The 18,931-nt window shown below is 38.8% G+C and overlaps 1 protein-coding gene across 2 annotated transcripts in view; it reads right to left on the bottom strand.

The window, feature by feature from the left end:
- Positions 1-907: 907 nt before the first annotated feature.
- TMEM135 (transmembrane protein 135) overlaps positions 908-18,931 on the bottom strand; it is a 152,888-nt gene continuing 134,864 nt past the window's right edge. For both annotated transcript variants that reach the window (XM_026034922.1, XM_026034923.1), the window contains 8 exons: positions 18,303-18,449; positions 16,282-16,351; positions 10,681-10,848; positions 8,252-8,315; positions 7,578-7,654; positions 5,873-5,971; positions 4,319-4,386; positions 908-2,896 (listed from right to left, as the gene is read on the bottom strand). In XM_026034922.1, the coding sequence (XP_025890707.1) occupies positions 2,764-2,896; positions 4,319-4,386; positions 5,873-5,971; positions 7,578-7,654; positions 8,252-8,315; positions 10,681-10,848; positions 16,282-16,351; positions 18,303-18,449 (826 nt within the window). In that variant the 3' untranslated portion in view covers positions 908-2,763. The remainder of the gene's footprint in view (positions 2,897-4,318; positions 4,387-5,872; positions 5,972-7,577; positions 7,655-8,251; positions 8,316-10,680; positions 10,849-16,281; positions 16,352-18,302; positions 18,450-18,931) is intronic.

Genomic DNA, 18,931 nt, shown 5'->3' with positions numbered 1-18,931 from the left:
AAACTGCACCACACAAGCAGATCCGTTCCTGCCTTCCACAGAGCACAGGCGAGGACCTGCATGCCTGCAGGAACTTGAAGTCAGCATAGCTCAACTGTGCAGCCTGGCTAAGGGCATCCAGACCTTCGACTGAAAGGACTGCAATATTCCCCTCTTTGACCCCTTAATCCCTGCAGTCTCCTCCACGATTCTGCTCTGCAAAACACAAACAGGAGCTGGGTGTGATCAGGCAGATGTGAGCACAAAACTGCGATGCCCCCGTGGAGCCCAACTGCACAACGGTCCAGCCCGACCATYATATGGTCTATTTCTGCCTAAAGAAAACTGCAGCACACACCAGTATTCACAATTACACAGGAAAGGGCAAGGCTGAGGCTGGGAATTCATCACACGTTTTGCACCATCTCTTCATTTGCTAAGACTTTAAATTGCATGTACTTGTTCAAAAAGGTTCGGCTCCATCGCGTGCTGAGCATTCCTTACCTGCAGAATATTCAGAATCTTGCTTCTGTTAGTCCTCTCCTTCCTTACTAACAACAACCAGCAAAACGCGATTATTTTTCAAGCAGCAACTGTTTATTATTGGGAAAAACATTAGGACTTTTATCTTTTTCTCTCTTACATATACTTGATTTGAGTAAAAATAATTTAATTTTTTTTTAATATATTACATGAAAATAACTGGAAACTAGGCTTCTGGCAACAAGAACACTTAGACAAACCTGTCATTTAGCTGCTGAGATGTAGCACTTGCATGTTTTAACTCAAACAAACAATTGCAATTGTCATTCCAGTGAAGAAAATTAATCCATTTATAAAATATTTTGAAATTTGAGAATGGTATATAGTTACACTAGAAAGTATTCATAATATAGTGTGTGAGTTACAGCATATTACCTAAAATATATACTTCTCAGACTTTACAAGGTCAAATATTTTAGACCATATTCCAGTGGAAAAACACTACAAACGTATTACAATCCTTTTAAGGTCCTTATGGAATTAACTTTTATTTCCTTTTGAGGAATTATAATTTAATATCTCGAGCAATAAAACACTGCATACAAACTAGCTTGCAGAAGTTTGTTCGCACTGACTTGGACAACTGCTCTTCTAGCAAAGGACGAAGCACCTTTAGCAACAATGCCAGAGCACCGTCGTTACGTAGCTGATGAAGAAGCAGGTTCTGTGCACAGACTGCTACAATTTTTGTGRCATCTCTGCAAATCTGATAAAAATTACTGCATGTTTAGTAATAAGAAATTAAAGTAACAGGAATTAAAATATGCTTAAGGCTGGGGCAGGAATACAGTTACAAGACAAAGATTCCATTAAGTAATCCAATTCACATTATCTGATAAAAACTTCCAGTACAGAGACTGTTTTCTTCTTCTTCTTTTCCTTTCTAAAATACATGCACCGTACTCCAAGTTCCCTTCCCAGGCTTACCATATGTCTTGTTAGTTGAATGTGGGTATAGTTCAGCTTTTCATTCAGATGCAAGGTTAATGAACGTCATTCAGCATGACCTGAATGGACTTTATTTAAAAAAAAAAAAAAGCACAAACAAAAAACTAACTAAAACCCTCCCAAATAATTAGCATGTCAAGGTATCACTTTAGTGCACAAATTATTATCTGTAGACATCTGCAGTGTAAAAATGAGATGGAATTTGAGAAGGTATTTATTTGCAYTGAGGACCATATTAAATTTAATGTAATTGTCACAGTCATGGCTGTCTGATAGTCAATGGAAAAGCATCCTGCACTGAGGACTCTATTACCATGACTGCCAAAACTGTGTTCTTGTAACAGTTGAACCTCAGGGGTCAGTTCCCTTTTAAAGGCCACTGAAAAYGTTGGCTGGTATTGCAGCCTCACAAACAAGCCAAGCCCATCTAAAAAGACACTGTTGAACCCTTTAAAAATAAACATTTAATTTCAGTATATTTTGGGTTTTTTTGTTTCGYTCCTGGCTTCTTTTATTTTTGTAACTGCCTGCTGTTTCCAGCGCCATCTCATTCCTTCCTCCGCCTCTTTTGCCATTTTCCACTTGGCAGATGCTCCCCACCCCACCCTGCTGCTCCTCAGGGCGCACGAGGCTCTGCCCTGGCCTTTGCGTGTTTCTTTGCCCGTATCCGTAACGTCAGGGGGGATTTTCGGCCCTGGAATGTGCTTTAGGAACTAAGATTCATTTTCTTTTACTAAGGAATGCCTTCTTTCACACCGCAGCCAGGTGCAAATATTGTCATTTTAAAGAGAGCGGGTATCAGTTGTGCAGGTCAGAGAGCCGTGGAGACATTCGCGCCRGACTGCAACAGTTTTCAGATCAGGCAAAAATCTGGACCTAAACTATGCAATTATGTCTTCCTTTCTAAATTTAGAATTACTTTTAGTTTGACGAAGAAATATTCTACTGGTATGAGATCAGAGGTTTGGAAATTATTATGCATATTTACGCCTTACRTACGTTTTACTTCTCTTCTCTAGATACATTACTCATCGATTTAATTCACTCAGGAATCTACCATACTGTCAACCAACTACAGTAATCCAGAAATATTTCTTATGTATGGAAGGGGCTTAATCATTAAGCCTACACCTTCCCACAAAACTTCAATGTTTTTGATTGGTAAAGAGCATTTCTCATTGAAATAATACTGAAGTGGAGCCCAAGACCTCCTCCATTTATAGGACTGTTAAGTTAATTAACTTCTCAGGACAAAATGCTGATCACACTTAATGACAAGATACACTATCATTTTCAAGACAGCTCCAGCGGCAGCTCTGGTGGGACAACAGTGTATCTGGGGTCCAGTTTGGGTATGAAACCCTTGAAGTTCTTAGAGGCTTCGGTACCAAATACATCTAAAACTTTCCTATTCATGAGCGCAAACCTGAAAACAAAACAGACAGGAGAAAGGGAACAAATTACACATTTATTTATACATAAACAGAATTACTACTAGAAAGATTTTACTACATGACAGACTACCCATATCGTCAAAATACAGGCTTCAGCTTGCACTGTTTATAGACTAAGGTTTTTGTCTTGGGCAGTAAAAATTAAAAATGTATACTGGATTATCCAGATAATCTGATTTATAGGGTAGATTTGTGTAGATATGTTTCACATAAAAAAACTTGTGGAAAATGGGAAAGGAGAAAATCCCATTCTTGTAACTTCTAACACCATCAAAAATCTCTAAACAAAATATATTTCACTTCTTTTTCACCCCAGCACAGAGTAAACTGGCCTGGCCTGTCTATGCCTGTATTGATAGTTTTATGCATACCAAAGCTTATTTCTACTTATTTTTCAAAATTGTTGACTGAAAAGCCCTCTGAAATGTCCAAAGAAAACCTTAAAATTACTACTACAGAAATCTACTTCAAGTAAGAGAGCAGCAGGCCATGGAATTTCTTTCCCCCCCTTCTCTTTCAACTAAAGCAATTTTAGGATTAGCWCAAGATTAGCAAAAGGCAGCCAAAACTGGACATCTGCAGCGACGCCGCCCGTGTCCCGTCTGCACAGCCCCAGCTGTGGCCTCCCAACGTCCCAAGGAAAGATTCCCACCATGTCTWGCAGTAAGTCATCTAATGGCCAGCTAAGAGTGCACCAGGCCACGGGGTGTGTAGGTTCTCTGTGCTCCAGGAACTGGCCTCTGAGCTCACTTCTATTTTTATAGGATGGACAAGGAGACTCTAATCTTAAAACTGTCCTTCAAGCTACAGTGGGGATATCTAAAGGACTGCAAGCAACTCCCTGGCTCTTGGAGTGGACTTTATTTCTAACCTGATCAAAGTCAAGATTTAGATGCCTTTTTCTGCCTTATTATCAGTACAATAATGTAGACTTACCAAAATAAATTGATTATGGTAAATTCTAGTTGAAAATACAAGTACTTTAGATCCCCACAGCAAATAAGAATAAAGTTTATTCACTTATACAGGGCAGTATRAGTTCATGGCTATAGTATGTGAAAAAGAAACCACTATTTTTCCAAGAAAAAAAAATCTCTCCTGTCCCAATGAAAATAGAAATCATATAAAAAACTGCTGAATCTTCCAAGGAATTTTATTTTCATGGGATATACTCTGACATTTCTGATAYTATTTTTTAAACAGGTAGTATCACGTTGCAAACTCAGTACAACACTGGTTTCYTCAAGTTATCTACTTGTTTACTTGCTGCTTTACCTAAAACTGAAATCTGAAAGTATTCTACCTGTCCAGGGGAACTGAAGGAAAGGATTTAGAAAGCTGAACGTGAGCAATGGTATGTTCAGACAAGCTGAAATGTATCTTTGTTTACTGACCTGCCCTTTGTTAGGCGTAAAAGAAACTTCCAGTAGGAAGGTCGCAGGTTCTGAACTTCCATCACAGCCTGTAAGCAGAAAACTCAGTGAGCACCAGCTGCAGAGGGTTAGGCCAAAGGCACATCTTGCTTGTCAGCTTCCCTCAAACAGTGCCCATGAAAGGATGGGTAGGTAAGAATATATACATTTAACAGAAAAGAAAAAACTTTCATGATTCATGAACTGAAAGCCATTGGCAACGTACATCACACTCGGTAATAAACCTGAATTCAAWGCTTTATATGAACCACCAGCACAGGGTGGCATTTCCACAAGACTGTCCTTCTAGAGCGGTAACTTAGATCCCACTGTTGTGCAGAGAAAACAAAAACAATCCCTGGTATTCCTACTASTGAGTAGTCATGGGTGCCAATTTTTTCTTTCTATTTCATTTCCCATTCATTCTCTGTTATGTCATCTATGACTCTGCATACTCGTCTTTACATTTTACTACCCCAAATAATGTCAGATAACSAAACCCTTCATCTTGTCTCTCATGAATACAGTGAAGAGCATATCCCTCAGCATAGATCTGTTTCAGATTTCCCCCTCTTTCCCTTCTACTAAAACTAGGAATTAATTTCTTGTTTTGGATCCTGATGTTCCAACTCATTACTAAATAATGAAAGAAACTCTTYAAACTCATCTCATAATAACTTAATTTCCTTTTAAGCCTCATGTAATGAACCCTGCAAACAGTATTTTAGAGATTTCAGTACTGCAGTTCTTTGGATACACAGGCACACCTCGTGCTAAAATATCAATTCATTTTGGTGTTAGAACAAACATTTTGGTGKTTGGTATTCTGAAATATGAAGGAGAGAGGAGGAGTTTTCCCTTAGGCATAGAGCAGTAAAGATGTGTTCAGGTCTTTTCATATTCTCTTTATAGAGGGATAAAAATGTATTTCATTATGGAATAAAAAACATCCAAAAACATTCAATTGGACATTTAGGCATTAGAAAGGGTGGAGTGTAGCAGAATAACGCAGAGTAATTTAGTTACTGCTGTAAAGGAGATTTTACAGCTGGTATACCAGATGGAAAGAAACCGAGGATAAGGACACAAAAAGGACTTGGAAAGAGTGAAAAAAAACCCCCAAACCTACAGCTTGTTTCAAATTTAAAGTTTTAGATTCACCTCCCCCACCAAAATCTCCAGRTTCTTTCGAACATGCAATATTACTTACATGGGAGTGAAAATTTCCATATTACAGTGTAATGTTAGCATCTTAAAACAAAACTAAACATTTCTATCCMTATTTGAGTCACTGAATTGGAGATCCTTTCCAAAGCAGGCTGCATTCAGTCATGTAGAAGAAATCTGAGACATAGAAATGACCTTTCCCACACAGTATCCTTCAAAAACAGGAAGCGGGAGTCCTCACTCACCTTGCTTTGCTCACTACATCACACCATTGTTTCTACACCACCGTAGCCTTAAACTCCTCACTTCTTYCAGCATATGACTTACACCAAAATAACTGTATCTGCTCTTAGAAGGCAACATACTTACGGCCTGAAAGCATATAGATGTGGAAATGGCATAGATGATGCTGTCTGCGTGAGGAAAATAAGGAACTTTCCCTGCTTCAATGCCTTTGAAGTATATAGTCTGTAAAAGTAAAAAAAATACGRATATATATAGATGCTGAACAAAACAGAGAAGCAAATTACAAGTAACTTTCTACTTTTTATCACATTCCCATTTACAAAGTAACCTGTTAACATTACTTGCATATGCTCACATGGTTCTGTGTTATATCCATATCTCAAATGTGATATTGACTGAACAAACTTCAATAACTTAGCTAAGATCTTGGAATAAGTGCCTATAAATACACCAAAAAGCACACGACAAAAGTTTGAGCATTAAAAGGGTAACATGGATCTTAGAGATAAAAAGAGAAAGTGTGTTGTGTCAAATTCTTCATTTTAAAAAAGCAAAAGAATAGTGCAATAGCTAGTCCAACAGAGTGAATATTCACTGTTCTTAAACAGCTTGAATTCACATACTTTTCTTTCTGAGAAAACATGCACAGTTTATTTTCCTGAGCACAGCTTGACCTTCTAAAGCAGCATACGCCTCTTTGGTCAGTTACCCTTGGCTTGCGTAAGATGATAAAAGTAGTTAAAAAAAGGAAAAAAAAAGAAAGAACACACAGCGCTTTTCTTATTTCACTGTAGCCACAATGTCTCAAAGTACAGAGAAAACCATCCACAATACATTTTTTTTAGCAATTTTTAGCAAATTTTAGCAATAGCTTTAAAATTCAATAGGGATAATCAGAGTTGCTTTTATGTAGCCATTATGGGTGCTATCTTCTGAACATGAACCAGGAATACAAAGAACAAGAAAAAACAGTGTATTCTCCCTTTTTATGTCTATTTTTTTTCTGTTTTTTGTTTTTTTAATTTAACATTCCTTCATAATTTTTTTTAAATAAATGTCATGAAGGAGAAATCAGCATAAAAATAGAGCTGTGTCAATTTATTTCAGTGGTGGTGTTATGGAAATGTTATTTCATGGAAAAATCACAGTGAAAATAGAATCTGGCTAGTGATATATATTCAATATATATCTAAAATTTGATTTTTTTTCTTGGCTCCTAATTTTAACCACTTCATAGAAATAAGGGAGAAAAGATTTTCAAACCTGAAAGACCTGGTAGTTTGATAGAGGTTCTCTTCAAAGCTGGGCAGTCAATCAGTTGAAGCACCCTGACAAACAACTGCAGCTATGGACTCCAACCTAAGCTATTTTGAGTTATCTTAAGACTGATGAATGCCAAAATTAGGGAACAAAGGCAGGAAGTTAAGCTGTAGCTTTTGGCAATAARTCTGCAATTAAGGGTAAGTTCTGATTTATGTTTCTGGCAGGATGGACAAAGTCCACATTCTTGAAACTTTCAGATTTWAAAAAAAAAATTGCAAAAGCTCCAAAGCAAAGAGCTACCAAAAAAGGAGATGGAGAAAACAGAGTTTTCATGGATCCATGGAACATGGATCAATAGATGTGAGATTTTTGAAGAAAGTCACATAGAAAGGAGGTGGATAAAGACATGAGGCCACAGAGTAGCACATACCTACTCAAATGCACCACTAATGTACAATCTCCCCCTGCCCAGGAAGGTTCTACCAAAGCCTGTGAAGTTCATRGTCTTTTTCTGTCTTGAGAAAACACCTGAAATATGAACTTTGTTGTCAGGGTATTATCTTACCTCTACTAATTTGGAAGCCAGGTACATAGAGATAGTAGTACTTTTGTAAAACATCATAGAAATTCCTGCGAGAGCCCCTGTAATGATTAGAAAAAAAAAACTATCATTAAACTCTGATTTACTGTGGCTGTTGCACCATGTCTGCAACCAGAACTGCACAGGATCCTGGTTTCTGCTGCCACACCTCTGTTCAGTGGTGATCTGGGGCTGCCCACCAAACTCTGGTTTATGTCGTTCAGCAGAAAAAGAGATTCAGGGGTTCCACAGTGTGACAGAGGTGCACGCAGCAGTGAAGGAGCTGCGACCCTGCACAAGCTTCATAGCAAAAGGATTCTTCTTTGGATGGACAAATGCATTTCCTGTTACGTGTGACCAGGGCTTGGAGAACAAGGGGCAYGTTAACATTTGTGCATGCAGTAATTTATTGTCCTTGAAGCTGAATATAAATGACAGACATATCATTTCACAAAATTTTCCTTTACAATTTTAAATATAACTCTTAATTTGAAACCACTTGAAAACACTGGTGTTACACTGAGGCAGCCTTACTATACATGGTCCTATTTTCAACACAGAAGTCTGAAACAGGAATTGCAGGATAAACACCCACGGTGTGCTGGGCAGAAACTCCTGCAGGACCCAACAGGGTCAATATTCACTTTCTATGGACTTACCAGCTACAAGTGCATGGAGCTCATCATCCAGGTTTCGTATCCAGCGTAGAAAGCAGCTAGTGCCCTGCAGCGAACGGAGAGAAGCACAGTCCTCGTTACTGCTCCTTCGGAGTCCACAGATATTCCACAAAATGTTTTGCAATGTTTTAATTAACCGTTTATATTGTTTCAAAAGAAGAGAGCAGACAGCACTAATTAGAATATGTCAGCCAGACATTCCAATCAAATTCACACGTGGCCAGGAAAGTTCATCTTGACTTCAGAGCATCTTCATGTGCTATCGTTACCTATACTCTCTCCCATGCCAAAATCTGTTTTCAACTACAAAACAAACATCTTGAGATTATATTGAGAATATTAATATATTGTATACAAATACAATACATTCTGGGAACAGGAAATCACGTGAGTCTAAAGAGTTAGAACTGCACATGCTTAAAAGTCACACCAAACTCCATAAGCAATAACCTGCTTGTTCACACAACATCAATTCAGAGCTGTTAAGCCAGAATGGATGTAAGTAATTTGTGGTTTTGCTTGCATTAAAATATATTATATTTGGAGGCTGCAGGTTACCAAATGATTCATATTGTTCCATGTCTGTCATATGCTCTGTATTGCTTTTTTCAGCTGTTCTGGAAATCCACCCTCTGCCTACAGATTTTAGCCTTGTTAAATTTCCATTTGCTTCCAAATGGTTTGAAATTTGCTAAGCAGGGTCAGACCCAGGGCTGATGGCTTGGAACCATGTTATGTAATTCAGCATGATGGCCAGCTTCTCCTTGCATACCATACTTTCCAATGCCCTACCCATCTTGCTGCCTTCCACTGAACTCACACCAGTATTTCAATGTCTTATACAAGTGAGCCCAAAATGGACACCAAAAAACAGATGTGGCCTCGTTAGTTAGTTTACAATACATATTTTTAATAATCAAATATTCTACAATGCCATTAATGCATTGYACTTCTGACAATCAGCTTGACTACTCAAACTTGTAATCTTACATAAAGAAAGGAAACAAAGCTACGATAACTGACTCATTTTCCATAAGTCTTTGCTGATATAAAGTAAGAATGGAAGGGAGCTCAGGATATTAAGACTACAGCTACTGCAGTTCTATAGAGGCAGTTCAGGCTGCTTATGAAGATGTTTTTAAAAAGTGATCCATAACTGAATTCTGTATCAGGAGCTACATCAGAGTTCTGTATCAGAACTCTGGCTGTGACCCACTGCAGGATTAGGATCTCTGCTGCTCCATATGCTTATCTCAAACTGAAAAAAACATATTGCAACATAAGTGCAGGGCACACAGTGAACTATAAATAAATGCCAGAGTACATGTCACCTTTATAGAACACGTATATGCATAGAATAAATCATATTTGGTAGTCAGAGTTCTTAAAAGACTTCAAAGAAATCTCCATTCCAGCATTTGCATTTTAAATACTATTTTCTCTAAAAGCACTTGTCTTAACGTTTAAACAAAAATCTAATTATTAAATAAACCCTGAAYAGACTGTTGACACACTGCCACCAAAAATTTTAAACTCAGTAACCTAAAAACTCCTTGTGTCTCAACCTGATGGCAAAGTGTAATTCTGTTTTACTTATAAGTAAGACTTGCTCGTTTTTTCCTTTTTTTTTTTTTTTTGGTTTTCAGCATGTAGTATTTGCCTCGAATAATACAGCATTATCTTAACTTTTCCGAATAAGTAAAGTAGCATTGTAAAAGTATCAATACAAAACTGTAACAGCCACTTCAGCATTGCAGTATATAGCATAATCTCCTTTAGAATATGTGTTTGGCCAGATTCTATTTTGACATAAACAAATACGATTCAATTAGCTTCGACAAATGTGGTATTAATGTGCACAGTTCACCAACTGTCACCTCACGATRACAGAAGGGCAGATTTACAAGTGGTGAGTGCAATGTCTCCTCAGTTGTACTTGATGTATGTTCTGCAATCTCCTGCTATTTAATGTCAAGTCAGAATTCCAGGCATTTGAGCCAAAAAATCTGCACGCAGCTTCTCTGTGGCAATCCTGCTGCTACTGCAGTCACTAGTTGTATCTGTGTTGAAACATTTTTGCACAGCAGAAAGTCCCTTGGAAATCTGAGTTCTCTTTCTCTGAAATACTCCATATGTCTCGATCTTGAAATCMGGCTGTAAAATCTATCTCATTGATGGCAAAATGGCAGAAAAAAACAGAAGAATGAATCGTGGAATGGGAGACTRGTTTGCTATTGATGATACTAAGGATATTTTCAGAATATTTTCAGATATTTGCAGAATCCAGTAACAATACTAAGTGGTCGGACCTTCTACTTCTTCATATTCAGAAAATCAAAAACATTAAAAATCCCTCAAATCCCTCAAACCCAAAGAGCACTCATAATTTATGYACGTTTATATATACTTACTTTGTATATACTGACAAAAGATCCCAGAAAAGCTCCAAGCTGGAAATTTTCCTTGTTGTAGAAGAGCGAAAGGAGCCGGGAAGGTTCAGTAAAGAGATGCCTGAACGTGGATGGGATCCGAAGGCAGCACTGGATCAGGTAACCGATGCTAAACATCCTAACGAAGCCCTAGGGAGAACCACGAGAAACCACATCTTCAGGAAAGGAGAAAGCAAAACCATGAGCTCTGCAAGCCGTGGTCACTTGCCTTTGACCCTGAACATTTTAAAACCCACCCTGCAGCCCCTAGGGAGAACACATCCTCATCTTCCAACTCAAAACCAGATTTTTTTCCCCCAAATTTCCTGTAAAAAGGCAAAAGCAATAAAATCCGGGACAATTGGCTCTCCTTTAATGTACATAAATATTTGAGAAGGCCTCAAAGGACATAGTCTGTTTATCTTCTGCTCCAATATTCTATCCTTCAAAATAACCGTGATGGCTTAACTTCCAGAACTGCTGAAAAGGGATAAYGTGGGTTCCCATGAATTTCTCCTACTATTCTACCTTGGATGCACATCTGCTTTTTCACATCATCTCACAAGATTACACAGACCTTTTCATTTCAAATGATTTCCCCCAGTTTCTTGTAACTTCCTGCAAAGATTCCTTATCATTATTCTTCCTCTATGGCTGAACTTCCCTGAGAAGTTTGAATAAAATCTATCCAGTTCTTCAGTTAGAAGATACCTCATCTGAAAAGTATCTGAACACTGTGTGGTCCTCACTGGCAAATAAGGCAGGTACCCAACGCTCTCAGTTCCTCTAATTCGGTTTTTGGAACATACTCAAAGGCACTGAGGTAACTCCAATTACAGTGATCATTGGCAGAGGGTTGAATGGAGCAATCTTTCAAGTTTAGAAACTAAGTATATTTTTGCCTCTTACAGAACATTACGAACCCTCACAAAACTGAGAGCAATCCCACACAAAACGGAGAGCAGCTCTGCAGAGAGGGACCTGGGCATCAGGGTGGATGACAGGTTGACCATGAGGCAGCAGTGTGCMCTGGTGGCCAAGAARGCCAACGGGATCCTGGGGTGCATTAAGAAGAGCGTCTCCAGCAGGTCGAGGGAGGTGATCGTTCCCCTCTACACAGCCCTGGTGAGGCCACATCTGGAGTACTGCGTCCAGTTCTGGGCTTCCCAGTACAAGAGGGATGTGGAGCTGCTGGAGAGAGGCCAGTGCAGGGCTACGAGGATGATCAGGGGCCTATGAGGAAAGGCTGAGGGAGCTGGGCCTGTTCAGCCTAGAGAAGAGAAAGCTGAGGGGAAACATGATCAATGTCCCTCAAGGGAGGAATGAGGAGGATGGAGTGGCCTCTTTTCAGYGGTGGCCAGCGATAGGACTAGAGGCAACAGCCACAAACTGAAGCACCAAAAGTTCTGCAGGAACTTAAGGAAAAATGTTTTGACAGTGAGGGTGACAGAACACTGGAACAGGTTGCCCAGACAGGTTGTGGAGTCTCCTTTGGAGATCTTCAAAATCCACTTGGACACARCTCTGTGCCATGTGCTCTGGGTGACCCTGTGTGTGCAGGAGGGTTGGACTTGATGATCTCCAGAGGTCCCTTTCAGCCTTRAGGATTCTATGATTCTATGAAACTCTTACAATTTTCTTTTTTTTCCTAGTTAAATATTCAGTAATAAACATTTCATGCAGCAACTACTCTCCCCTAACAGATGCTTAAGAGCTGGTGTAACTAAGCTGCAAAGATGTAGTTTAACTAACAGGCAAATAATACTGTTGTTTGTGCAGATGAGGATGGATAGTGCTTCTGTGTTATGGAAGAAAGTATACTGCATCACTGGATGACCAATTAGCTAAGTATGAAGATACTAGAGCTTTTGTGGAGTCAAGATTAAGATGAATGTATATCCCTATCTCAAATGAAGAAATTATCTTGTCTAAAGTACAGTGCTTATCYTCCTTCCCTCTCCCTCCCAAAAAAGGATGATTATGAAGAATGTGTCATTACTTTGGGAAAATAAAAGGAAAAAAAGAAACTAAGAATAGTTATGAGCAAAACTCAAACTAGGAAAGGAGCAACAAGACTTGCTGAATGTCTCAGGCAGTTATAGGGAAGGCTGTTTTGTCTGGGTGAGGAAGGCCACGACACACTTAGGTTTCAACTGGCAAGCAGTCAAATAGAGCTGCTATTCCATTGCAGTATTTTTAAGCAGTAACCCACTTAGAAGTGCTGAGCTGCAGGATTAGGGCTTTTGCTTTGCTGCGTATCAACCAGCAGTAAGCAGGCCACAAGATTTTTCTATTTATCTCAGTATATCAGCTTGGGAATATGTATCACAGACTTTATAGGTGTTTTTTCAGAATCGGGGCCTCAAGTGAAGGAAGTGGAAAAAAATACAGAATTCACAGAATACTGTAAAAATACAAGTGAGAGAAGTAAACTCTGCATTTCATTTCTGCTAGGAGACTTCTCTGTAGAAATCTTGAATTAGAACTCAGATTGGCCAGAGGTAGCAGTCCAATGGAGCTATTTCTCTGCAAAACTCACCAAATATTTATTTATTTATTTATTTATTTATTTATTTATTTATTCATTTATTTATTTATTTTTGTAGAAACACATTTCTCAAAAAGCTAATAATATTGTCAAGATACAGCTCGGAAAGAACTATGGAGACAGAGTTGCAGCAACATACGAAAATGTACTCCTCCTCTGGGAATATATGCTGACATATTTAAGGTACTTTCAGATAATCCCTTTACATTAGATGAAGAACAATTAAAATTAAATTTCACGTATGCTTTGTACGCCCATGTTCCTTCAGGTGACAGAATACACAAGCTGCAACCATCAAAGCCCATATTCTTTTAGGCCATTCTAGTCACTAGGAGCATTGACAGAAAAAAACCTCACACAAATAAACAGAATTTTGTCCCATTGACGATTAATAACTAATTAGACAACAAGCTCCTCGTTAATGTTTCTCTGTGAAATCCCAAGAAAGAGGAAAAATGCTGTTCAACTGCTTCTGCTAGTGTGGAAAATTCTTTTAAAACATTTATGGACCTAAAACATCTTAACTATTCAAAATTTGAAGGGTAGTTTATGAAATCAGGTGGTCTGCCTAACTATTAAATGCTACAGAAAAGGCTATGACACATTGTGTCAAGTACATTTAAATATGAAGGAGGAAGTAAAAAAGCAGGCATTGACAACTGAAACACAGATATAATGGGAAAACAAGGTGGTTAGGGGTAAGGAGAAATATGGGACAGACGGAAAACTTTGGCAATAAGCAGCTCATCAGATCAATCCAGGATTAAAAAGCTCCCTTGCAGAAAGTGAATTCCAAAACCACGCTCAGTTCATGCCAGCAGCCAGTTATTACTGACTGATTCCAGGAACAACTCCAGAGGGAACTGAAAATCCCCATGTTTTCGTATTTTGGATGTTCAAAAATTCTAATGTATCAGAAATGAAACAAAGTAACAGAAAAGTTAGGAAATTCATAGAGCTGGCTTCCACCCCCTCAATTTAGATTATGACAGTTTTTTGGGGAGAAGAGGCATCAGTTCCATCCGCYTTTATTACTACATCCATTTTATTACTACAAAGAAAAACCTAATTTAAGTGTACATAGGTTTTAAGTGTAGATTTAGATATTAGTGTCTAAGTGTACTAAAATGTTAGGCTTTAAGTGCACTAGGATTTTAAGTGTACTTAAGATCTGACTGCTGAGCATTCAGCACAGACCGCATATGGATCCTGCATGGGATTTACAAACTGCTTAGAAAATAAAGTCTGCCACTAACAGTAGTTAAGTGCTAATTACTGAAAATATACATATGTAATAAAATACAGTGTAATGGAAAGAAAATGGGAGACAAAGGTGTCCAAAAGGCTTTGAACAGCAAACTCACTGGGTTAGATACTGAACAAGCACAAAATAAATGAAAAGTTTGAGTCCCAAAGATGTCATGCCCTGAAGAAAAGAGTAGCCCAGGAACGAGAGAGAGGGACTGACATTGTGCTGAGAAGCTGAAAACAAAACTGAATCTGAAGCAGAGGTAAAAAATGTTTTGCAAAGTATTGGTTTGTAGATACTATCATCATAACTAGGAACTAAGCTTGCATCTACGTATATATTTGCACATGGAATGCTGACTTAGCATGCTCGTGGCATGCATATGCAATCAACAGGAATAAGAACAGAAATCAAATAAAGTTTTATAAAAAATACAAAAATTATAGGGAAACTAAACCAGGCAATTCTGAAATATTCATTATCTGTCTTCTGAATTCTGTCTTCCTTTAGAGCAGGCTCTTTTTATACTTAAGTATAGTTTACCTAAAAGTTTTAAGTTTTCACTTAAAAAGGCTTTTATCTAAAAGTTCATGAAAGTTTAACTTATTACGAAGTTAAGCTATCTTTGCTGATCTTTTGTGTCCCATTAGAAAAAAATCAGCTTCCAAAGTAGGAAAATTCTGAACAAAGTAATGGGTGCTGTACTTATGAGTCCTTAAATAAGGTGCTGTATGATTCCTCTTACTGTCCCAATACAAAMCACTGTTATTTTAATCCTAATTTTGTTAAACGTGTCACCACACTTGCAACAGAAAAGTGATAAAATTATGCTGAATGCTTTGTGAAAGTTACATTTTATGCTCTGAGCCTAAACCAGCAGAAGACTGAAGCACTCTCCCCAGTACCACCAGCTCCAGTGCTGCTTACACACACGCTACCCACTGACAGGCTGATGCACTGTGGTGCAAAAAGAGTGAAAATAACTCGAAGCAGCACAACACGATGCGCTACATAAACACACACAAATAGCCACCCYAAAAATAACTGCTAGATCTCTCCTGATGCTAAGTCTTAACCATAGCGCTCCTGGCATAAGATAAAAATCCGCACATAAATTTTATTTCAAAATGGTATTCCTTGAAGTAAAAAGGGGATATAAGAATATTTAAGGATCTGAAAATCCTCAAATCTAGCTGAAAATGAGGAAAATATTGAGGAATGAAGATCTGGAGTTTCACCGGCAGCTTAAAAGAAAAAAAGACATAGCAGGTGGTACCACTTGCAGCAACCCAACGCTAGGCAAGGCCACCTCCCCTTCCCAATCCGCCGCTGACCGCGTTAGAGAGGAGGCAGCCAGGGCACACGGAGGGCTCTTCCCGCGTGCGGCGGCCATGGCCGCTCTCCCTCTCGTTACCCAAGGCCTTGGACACAGCGGGGCCGAGGAGCGGGCCTGGAGCGGCCTGTGGTGGCGCAGGCCCCGTGCAGCTGCAGGGCCCGGGGTCGCGAGCGGCCCCAGCCGCCAAGCGCCTCGCAGCTAAGCGAGTTCCTTGCTCACTAGGCTRGTTCTTCCCACATGTTTAATGCTCTTGGTTTTCTTCAGCAACACTAGAAAACTCTATCCCCCTCCTAAATTGAGCAAATCTGTTCCCAAACTTGCCACGTTTTCAATAGAAAAACAGTCGGGAACAGGCTCCTTTCTCATATCCTAAGTTTAAGCTTTTTCAGGCTAAAAACTTCCACTTTCCCCTTTGCCAGAGCTTGTCAATCCGACATCTTTTGCACTTACTTTAATACAATATGAAATGCAATTATCTTCATAGTGTTTACAGCAGCGATGCCTAGGGCCATGTTTGCACCTGCAAAGAGCACAATGAAACACATATTAATGTGTAGCTGTTTTCARTGTAATCAACAGGAGACTTCATAAATTTCTCTTGCCTCAAAATACATAAAATGCTTTTTTCCAGCTTTTCATTTTTCACGTTACCTATTGACGGGCACTGTGAGTGTTCACAATGTTATAAAAGTGCAATAAAAACAAACAATACTTCGGTTGTGCTGCAGAAATGTCTGCGCACTTATTTTGATCCAAAYCCTTTTTCTTGCAGTGCCGCACCTATAAATACAAAATTAAACAACAAACTTTCTGCTGCAGCCAAGGGGGAAAAACCTGGCACATAACTCCAGTGGAACTGTTCTTCCCAGTCTGTCTCCACTCCACGGTTCTGGAATCACATTTGAGCAAGTATCCATTCCCTATGCTCTTACATCATTCACACCCCTTCAAGTTTATTGGAAGGCAATGTAGAAAATCCAAATATATAGATATTCCCAGCAAGTCTCAAACAAAATCCCTTCACTTTTGGGCTAATATACTCCTACTGTATAGATTTTTCTGTGGCTCGTAGCTGGTGCTGAGAATTTAACCTTGAACACAGAGAAGAGATTGGTTTGCGCTGGTGGGATGTGAGGATTGTACAGTTGTTATCCCCACATTAGGCAAAATTAAAAGGAAGTAATGTCATGCCAGGTCTGAACATTACATTTTGTTGTTGCCAAGTATTTAAGGTTTAATACAAAATAAATTACACAACTTCTATACTGTGCCAAATATCTCAGAAGTTTCGAGTCTTGTAATATAAAGTCTAATGGCCATAAATCATCCGTGAGGTCAGTTTATGTAGCAAAAATTGCAATGAGAATGTGATCAGGTTACAGGCATTTAGACTCAATTATATTGAAAAGAACCATATGGAAGAAAAACCTGTGAGAGCATGAGGACTGAAAATAGGAGTTTTTTTGAAAGTCTGAATAGGGAGTTTCAAAATCTTAAAGGAAGAACATTCTTCTCCACCTTTAGCTCCTTCAGGATATTTAATGAATAGAGGGCCTTTTTACTACTCTAATGAACTAAATAAGGGGAATTTAAGACAGATCAGGTATAAAGAAGTCAGTCAAAGGAAACCACATATAACTGCAGCTGTTTTTTTCTGTTGGTAGGTCTGTCAAATTCCAGCTCTCCTTGAAAAGCCCATGCTAATTTCCCTTATATTTTCATTTTAAAAATAAGGCAAATCAGTGCAAGGGGCCATGTGATGCAGGCCAGTTTATGTTTGTTCAGTACCTGAACAAGTCATATAAGCAACTACTCTGATAATGCAATGGACTCTGAAGACTTCTTTCTCTCCTGCATGTGGGCAGGTAAAAATCTGGTCATAAAACTGTTCCTGGAGACATCAGTGGAAGTGAAGATGTGACATGATCAGACTTGTACTATTTGTTATCCCATCTTCCTTAATATGAATTCTTCCTCATGGTACCCACCACACTTGAGGCAGACAAATCAAGCACAGCAGAAGTAACATCTGAGCACATTAGACTGTATAAGCTACGTGATGTCCCTTCTTTAAGCTCATACTGAAAGATGGCAAACTGAACTTGGCAGGCAGAGTATAAGACTACTGCTAGTGCCAGTGGAACCAGCTGTGAGGTGGTTTCGCAGGATGCTGTGGAAGAATCGAATATCCCTCTACCACTCAAACCTAATGAAGTTACATCCTCTCGTTAGAGAACTGTGCAATGCAAGTCATGCTGAAGCTCTTCCATGACACACAKGTCTCAAACTTAGCTTCATGAAGGTTCATAATTTGTTGCTGACAGCTACCCAGCAAAACAAAATCCAGATCTCTCAAATGCAGAGTGAAAGTATCACAAAACACTGTCACACACCATGTAATAACCCATGAAAATGAACTAAGTAAAATGATTAGTTATGCTTTGTATTTCCCTTGTTTTCCTTCGACTCACACTTTGTCCATGAGCTTTTTTGTTAGAGCCAGTATGTTCATTGACTGCGAGATTTTTTCACGATGCTTTATCTTCCTATCTGTTCTTGAAAATGCTGCTTCTGGTGAAAATGAATGAGTGGGGATTTCTTCTTTCCCTACAATGAATCTGAAAAAAAAAAAACCATCACAGATCAAAAACATTAGTTTTTTATAGAACTCAAAAAGTACATAAAGATCAATACAAGTCTGCTAAATCTTTAAGGCAAGTTTGAAGTTGCCCACAAGTTTCCAAAAGAAAATGTATCCTTAAACAGGGATGCCAAGCCTTATGCCTCTTCAAAAAGATCAGTCCACCAACATATATTTAAACTTCAGATACAGCCAAAAATGCTTTGGATATTTTTTAAAAACAGAAGAAGAATGGTATTGGGGAAGTCCATCTCAAAGGAATACTGAGGGAAAAAAAAAGGCACCTATCTCAAGTTATTTGAAGAAATAGGAGTCAAATTAATTTTAATGATGAAAATTGGTGTCTTGTAACACCTTCAAAACGCCTTTTCTCCCACCAGCAGCATCAAGTTAGTTTTGCTTGGCTTTGTCTTCAGCTTTCTTTCTTCACCAGTTGGTACCGTCTACGCACTGAGTTAT

The sequence above is a fragment of the Nothoprocta perdicaria genome, unplaced genomic scaffold, assembly GCF_003342845.1.
Source record: "Nothoprocta perdicaria isolate Ctin4 unplaced genomic scaffold, notPer1 scaffold_152, whole genome shotgun sequence".
NCBI lineage: Eukaryota > Metazoa > Chordata > Aves > Tinamiformes > Tinamidae > Nothoprocta > Nothoprocta perdicaria.
The sequence above is the reverse complement of the archived record's forward strand: the minus strand, read 5'-3'. Positions and strand labels throughout refer to the sequence as shown.